Source organism: Fistularia commersonii, chromosome 22 (assembly GCF_037954325.1).
Source record: "Fistularia commersonii isolate RoL2024-O1a breed Wild chromosome 22, RoL_Fcom_v1.0, whole genome shotgun sequence".
In the NCBI taxonomy this organism is placed as follows: Eukaryota; Metazoa; Chordata; class Actinopteri; order Syngnathiformes; family Fistulariidae; genus Fistularia; species Fistularia commersonii.
Genome location: NC_141305.1, coordinates 13,765,890 through 13,773,651, shown reverse-complemented (window position 1 = coordinate 13,773,651; position 7,762 = coordinate 13,765,890). Strand labels below are relative to the sequence as shown.

The following is a 7,762-nucleotide window of genomic DNA, read 5'->3' as shown; positions in this document are numbered from 1 at the left end:
ATACTTAACAAAATATTACAGCCTCTTCTTTCCATTACAATTTTGTATCCATGCATCTCCAAAATAACAATTATCTCAAGTGGAGATGGTCATTTATTGAAGCTAATGAAGGTTCACCCAACTCTTTCACTTTCACTTCTCTGCCACGCCGCCAATAACATCCGCATATCAGACTTCTGAGAAGAGTTTCGTCTTGACACCTTCACAACGGTCAACTTCCCAATTATAGACACTTCTGTGAAATTGGTGAGATTATTCCTTGACATCTGTTGCCTTTTAACATGTCACTTGGTTCCAGGAATATGTCAATGTTTGTTCGGTTGTTGTCTGAGCAGTATTTTCTGGATAACTGAAGCAGCTCACCACAGTCACTCCTTCTGAGTAGATTAATATTTCTGCCGCCTCTCTTTCTTCCTCCGAATCAACTTGTTTTGATCCCTGAACTTCATTTGATATCTTGCTTTTCTTCACCTATAGTTTTCTATGTCCAAAGATGAAATTCAGGAAATCATTTATGGTTTGTTTGTTATGGTGAGACCTCTGAGTCAGCAGTATATCCATTACTATTACTAAATAAATGAATTAACAATTAATGAGAAAATAAATGGTGAAAACTAAATGACAAATCTACATTTTAAATCCCTCATGAGCCTGCCAGGACGATATAGATATCGATAGAGACTTTATTTATCGTGAAACAACGACATCAAACAAACAGGAATCACAAGGATTGTATAAAAACTTTGTCTAATCATAAGCATAATTTGGAAACTCAATATTATATATCTGAATATTACTAATACAAAGTTAAGGATTTTAAGTAGCACAACACAGTTAAATACTCATGTTCATGTCATACATTTCTTGGGGACTGTTTGATTGAGTGAATTTAAATAAACAATAAAAAGACAATACTACGGCGTTAGCCATTGCCATATGGTTTCTACACCTCAGTATAAGATTTGTTTATTCTACTACCAAATCAAAACAACTACAACTGCCACTAACGGCAAAATAAAATGCTTAATGAAAAAGAAAAGGATGTTTTACACTCTAAGTAACTGACGTTTTCCATTTTTCCCCTCAAAATATGGTTACCTCTTGCGAACCTATTTGTTTACGTGAACTCATCAGAGCGTATGTTCAATATTTTTCAGTCTTTAGTTTCGTGGAAGCGACTGAACACGTTAAAACTGTATTATTCTGACCTCCTGTGGCTGAAATCAGTGGAGCATGTCATTGACTCCTACTAGGATTATTATATATTTTTAAACTCGCCCATGTGCATATTTTCACAATAAATCATTAATGCAAAATGTCTTGTCTGATACACCAGATGTGAAGATTTACAGAATATCAACACATTTTTTTTCAGCCTATTAACATTTATATACATTGGGCAGATTTCATTAAACTGTATTTTCAGACAAACGTGTTAATTTCAAATAGATTCTTAAGTCTGCACACAAACGGGATTCTACCAATCTTGAATTGGCATAAAGACCATGAGGATTAAAAATTTTTATTGTTTATTCCCATGCATCGTGAAGGACGGTGCTATTCTTACCTTAGCCAGATAGTATGACAAGTCAGTATGTATGTTTTTTTTTTTTTTATTGGAACAATTTACAGTTTACTTGAACGTGTAGGCTCCTACTCCCACACCTATGATCATACGAAACTCCCTTATGCAGAAGATATCCGTCAAAGACGTAGAATTAAAGTGATGAAGTGATGGAGGGTAACACTATATGAGAATGGTGATACTTGAGCTTGGTGGTAAGTAATGTTAAAGTGGAAATAGATCAGATTTTATAGAATGTGGAAGTGAGAGAAGCCTCACCCAGTAATGCTTTCATCTGTTTTCATAATACAGTGTTCTTGAATATATCCTGTAATGTTTGGCAGATCTTGAGGTAGCAATGATTTCGCAGACATTCACTTATGGTTGTTGCTCACACGTAACCCTTTCCAGCTAAACTAATCTCAAGTTTCTGTGAATGGTTTTAGAGAAAAGGAGGACAGGAGGAACTTTTAAGGATCGTGGATTATGTCAAAGTACCTAGAATGACTGACTTGCAGACGAACATCCTTCCAAATGCACGACTTGTGCTGCACTACTGTTATGAATGAGATCCATTTAGGATGGAACCCAAAAACAAAAGAAATCATCATAACTGGTAGCTCCTTGTTGCGGACAGATATGCAGAAAAATACACATACAGATATCGTCTTTGTTAAATGTTTACTTTTACTATATTGCTCACACCTATTTTGCACACAGGTGTGTGTGTGTGTGTGTGTGTGTGTGTGTGTGTGTGTGTGTGTGTGTGTGTGTGTGTGTGTGAGTGAACATACCCAACCTTTTAAGGTTTTGCCTCTGATCCAGACTGTATATTTTTAAAAGAAGTGCACCAGTGCTACACACTTGAAGAGAAGGTATGCCTGACTTGACCAATCAATCATGACTGATAATCATGGCCCAATAGAATGGTTAAGTTGAGTACATTTTCTGCTGAATACTGAAATGTCAAAATTTTAAAATTTTCAGCAACAAACCTTTTTTTGTGAATTTTTTGGTGAATGTCAATTTGATTTATAAATGTTGCACAAGATTCGCCCCTCAAGAGTCACTGGGAAATCTTCCTTGGCTTTAATTCTTCACATCCGCAGATATTCTTTATATTAACCTCAAAGGGTGCATGAAACAAAAATAAACACCTCTTCTCGTTCCCTCTATATCATTTTAGTTTGTTTTTCCCTGCACTTTCCACACAATGCGAAGTAGGAGGAAGTGAGACGGAGAGCTGAAAGCCCCTATAAGCCAAGTGTATAGTGACACACGCTGAGGAGACAAGGGGAAGTCTTTGCTGCACCACAGTTAACCGAAGACAGCACCGTTTTTCATCATAAGAGGTAAGACTCAAATTTATTCTATCGTTTTTGTCTGAATAAGAGCAAGAAATATTTTTAACTGAAAGATATGGATATTGTATTGTTATCAATCTTGTAAATTTAGAACAAAATTAACTCATAGTCATGTGACTGGCTTTGCTATGAAATAATATAGACTTCCTCACTCGGTAAAAATGATTGCTGTTTAGAAACACGGAATATTTATCAATAAATAGATATGTTGAAGTGCTCCTTCAATAAACGATTCTTACAGCTACAACTTCTTACAACTTTAGAAATTTTAAACCTGCATCATATTATATCATATACATTGTTGTGATGGGCAAATTAGACTTTAAAGTTCTTTTCGGTGACAGTTTGTAGTAATGTCATCAAATCCATCAATTTAAATAGAAATAAAAAGAATTTCAACTGCAGGTACTTTAGGTCGTGAGAGGAAACACAGGAAATGAGATGAGTCAACATCACTTCCCTTAACTGCCATAGTGTGACAATGACATGTCACACTCACTCACACGTACACACACTCCCACCCACACACACACAGTCAAGCAAAGGACTCTTTAGTTTCATACCTCAGTACAGCGCATATATAAAGGATGACGTGTGTGTGTGTGTGTGTGTGTGTGTGTGTGTGTGTGTTGCAGGTCTATATCAACAACGTTGCAACCATGACCCAAGGCTGCCTCAAGTGTTTAAAGTACACCATGTGTGTCGCCAACTTTCTTTGCTTTGTACGTATTTTTCAGTAATCTAACAACATTCTCAATACTGAACAGTGCCCTTGATATCAGTTTTAATAAGAAACTGACTTTTAATAATTGATTTGCAATGAGATCTTGTAATAGTTTTAATACAATGCCTTTGGAACTTGTGATAATAGGAAATAGTTATCAGAAAAAAAGGGCTCATAGAAAATGAATAAACATTTTGTGTAGTAATATTTTCAAATCTGATCAAGTTGATCTCAATTTTTAAATGTCACTGTCGTGTGGTGTCAGGTGTGCGGTGCAGCAGTTGTGGCCTTGGGTATTTATTTGATGGTGAACTTCAACAAGATGACTTTGATGACGACTCTGGCAACCTTCAGCATCGCCAACGTTTTGCTGATCAGTGGGATTGTCATGACCTGCATATCCTTCCTGGGCTTCATGGGAGCCTTGAGAGAAAACCGCTGCCTCCTGCTGACGGTAATACCGACCCAAACATGCGCACACACACACACACACAAAGATAGATAGAAGTATACATATTCAGCCTTATATTTATATTTATATTTATATTTATATTTATATTTATATTTATATTTATTGTTGCGCTGCTGTGACAAAAGATTTCCCCTATAGAGATCAATAAGTGTTAGTATCTATATCCAAGTATTTCCTTCACGGCATTCATTGTTCTTAAATTGAGCAATGTGGTTAATGTTTGATTTGTTCAGAATAATATTGATGCACGCTTAAATTATATTTTTTTCTTTAACTTTGTGGGTTTCTTGAATCACACATTATTTGATGAATTAAAGTTGTACTTTCTTCCGAGGGTTCGTATTGAATTTACTGGAATAGTTGCACCATGAAACTAGTAAAACAGCCTATTGTCTAGAGAAAGGAATAAAGCTAAAGTGTGAACGCTGTTGTGCAAGTCATGACCGGCTCTACTGTGAGCACACTTTATGTACGTCAGCTCTAAACACAATTTCGTTCATTGTATATCAACCCATCTAGGTCCATGCATTCACGTGAATCATATGCTTTAAAAGGCTTCGCTTTGGAAAGAGTCCATCCTTCATCATCCTTTCTCTTCTTTTGCATTGTTTTTTTTGGAAGTTTTCCCATATTATATTCAGATGATCTTCTCAAACCATTTTTCCAAACACAATGAAATGAATGCCTTTGCTGCTGTGGCTATACTATCATTTACTATGAGAAAATTTTTGGAAAGAATTATAGCCCCGTTCAGTAACAGTGGGCAGTTATACAGCTCTTAATGGCAATAACTGGATATAATTTTTAGATAGAGCCATTGGAGTTCCCCTTCTTCCGCAGCTTTTGTGCACACACACACACACACACTGAATTGATTTTTACTTTTTCATCTATTGTTTAAATGTCTTTATACTTGTAAAAGTTGCCATTCAAATTCATACTTGACAAGTGCGGATTTATTCTCACTGTATTTGTATAAGATTCATTCACATTCTCCTGCCGTTGACATCGCGCCCCGTTATTTTGTAACGATTGCTATATATCCACATTTCTGCTGGAATACTTCTCCTTCCTTGTTGTGGGACAAATAAAGGTTTATCTTGTCAGTCAATAATCAACTAAACTAAAATGAACAGTAACTAAAAGTGAAATTGAGGGACTTTTTCCATTAAATAGTCTTTGAGGGGTTTAAATATAAACAATTTGAAAATGTTACCGAGTTGTTGTTGGGAGGTAATTCTTTCACAAAAGTGTGTTCATTTTTAAATTTGAATTGAGTGACTCTTCATAGAAATGATTTTAATGGATAAGGAAGGGGAGTAGCACTAAAACTTAAGAGTATATGAAATCAACTCTATTAGTACATTGGCTGTCTGTTAATCCTTATTCAAAGTGATAATCATAACTTATTAACTTCAATTTGTCTATTGTGTCATACATTTTGCGCTGGAAGTTTTTCCTGCTGCTCTTCATCTTGATGCTGGTGGAGCTGACCACTGCCTGCCTGCTGCTCCATTACGAGTCTGACGTAGGTCCATCAACCCACACACACACACACACACACACACACACACACACACACACACACACACAAACTAAATCTGCCATTTGTATCCAGATCCATCACAGTGTGGAAAACGATCTGAATCAGAGTTTGCAAAAGGCCAAAACACATCCGAATAACTCAACCATGTCCAATGAGTGGGACCTGGTTCAGCGGATGGTAAGTGAACACACACATCACTGATGGGCTGTAACAACAACAACAAAAACAACAACATATTAGTAATAATACTAATAATAATAATAATAATAATATGAATAATAATACATTTATATATCAACATCAGCTTTCTGTCATGTTACAGGTTTTCTTTGCCAATATTCAAAGTTGTGGGAAACAACTTATTTAACAAAGAAGTTGGGTAAGAATTTATGCTTAAAACTAGGATAAAAATAACATTAAAGTGGCAGAAAATTAACCCTGAGAACATTTGAAATAATGATGATTCAAAAGAACTACAGTAAAAATAGAGAAGTTCAAGAAAAACAGGCAGGAATCCCCTTTTACCATGGGCTCTTGTCGGCACGATGACCAAAACCTTCATCTCTCTGTCTTTGTGCATTTTAAACGAGACAAAACCCAAACAAAAAAACATTTCAATAATTTACCATAGGCTCCCTGTAGGCCTATGGCGTAAGCAACAATTAAAAACACTCAACAGTATGGTATAGTATTTCTTACACAGCAGAAAAAGCCAATAAGTTTACAGTTTAGGCAGGCTTTTATTTATTTTGCTCAGGAACCAAAGTGATCAGAGCGCTCCAAACAACGAAAATATAAAACCCACTTCACCTCAGATTACACGTCAGATAAAGCATGTCCCCGTCTCTAAAAGGTGAAAAACAGTGTGGCACGGTGTGCCACTTGCAGCCTGGTCAGGAAAATAAATAGGCCCCAAAAGAGACAGGTGTTCTCCGCAGATTTGAAGATTGAAGAACAGAAAGGACATGTTTAAAATGTTTTAAAATACGCATCGTTCTTGTTAAATTTGTTCCATTTATAAGAAATAAGTGAAAGTTAGTGAAGTGACCCTCTTTTGCACTGAACAACATCTCCCTGAAAAGAGTTTTTGATGGTTGGATTGACGATAACGAAAATAAATACATAAAAAAAATTACCAAAAATAATATTCTATGAAAATCTTTGATAAATTGGCTACAGTAAAAATAGCTAAAGAAAAGTCATCAGTCCAAAGGGGCTGATGACTTTATTGTGTGTGAGATATTGATACTGAATATTCAGGTTCTCTTTCTTCTTCAAAGTGCTTGAATGCTTTAAATTGTCAATAAGTGTGAAACCAGTGTAAATCCATGAGTTCCCCTGTGATTGTAATTGTTCATGTTTAAACTCCACCTCTTGCTGAACATAAGCTGGGTTTTGGTTGTCACAGCTAATGTGTGTGTAGATAACTGATAAACCAATCAAATGCCACTGTCTTCCTCCTGCTGAGTTGGTGTTTTCCCTGGTTTTCAGTTCAAGTGCTGCGGAGTTAACAATGCCTCTGACTGGGGAGACCAAATGCCCCTCTCCTGCTACCCCGAGATGAGTAAAACAAACAACACCCGTAACTTCAAAGAGGTAAAACAAGAGTGAGCTTTGCTGGGGTTGCCATCGGTGGTCAGTGACCCCGAAGTTAACCTGTCCTCTGCTCTGCAGGGCTGCCTGAAAGGCCTGAAGAACTGGTATGAGGAAAATTTTCTGAGCGCCGGAATCGCTGTCATTGTTCTCTGTATTATTGAGGTAAATACATGATTAATAACTAGGTGACGTTCTGGTCGTTCAGAAAAATGCAACAGAATTATATATGTCCATTATAATGCGTTATTTCACACAGGTATCTCCCTTTGTGGCTCACTCTTCATGTTGAATCTTAAATTCTTGCAAATTAGTCCTGTTACTAGCGTATATCAATAATCTGTATATGTTGTTGCTCGTTTTTTTTTTTTATTTCAATGATAACGGAGTCGTTTTTGAGAAGGAATACTACAACTGACAAAATTGTAAATACACAGAAATTTCATTTTCAGCTGATTTCTGTTGGTTCAGTTGATTTGATATTTAGTTTTTTTTCTTC

At 36.1% G+C, this 7,762-nt stretch overlaps 1 protein-coding gene across 1 annotated transcript in view; it reads left to right on the top strand.

Moving 5' to 3' along the window:
* The first annotated feature begins 215 nt into the window (after positions 1-215).
* The window catches only part of LOC147221765 (leukocyte surface antigen CD53-like), a 12,451-nt gene continuing 4,904 nt past the window's right edge, over positions 216-7,762 (top strand). Inside the window, exons 1-8 of the mRNA XM_086169184.1 lie at positions 216-246; positions 2,751-2,916; positions 3,564-3,650; positions 3,918-4,106; positions 5,578-5,652; positions 5,743-5,847; positions 7,162-7,266; positions 7,345-7,428. Of these exons, the coding sequence (XP_086025310.1) occupies positions 3,588-3,650; positions 3,918-4,106; positions 5,578-5,652; positions 5,743-5,847; positions 7,162-7,266; positions 7,345-7,428 (621 nt within the window). The 5' untranslated portion in view covers positions 216-246; positions 2,751-2,916; positions 3,564-3,587. The remainder of the gene's footprint in view (positions 247-2,750; positions 2,917-3,563; positions 3,651-3,917; positions 4,107-5,577; positions 5,653-5,742; positions 5,848-7,161; positions 7,267-7,344; positions 7,429-7,762) is intronic.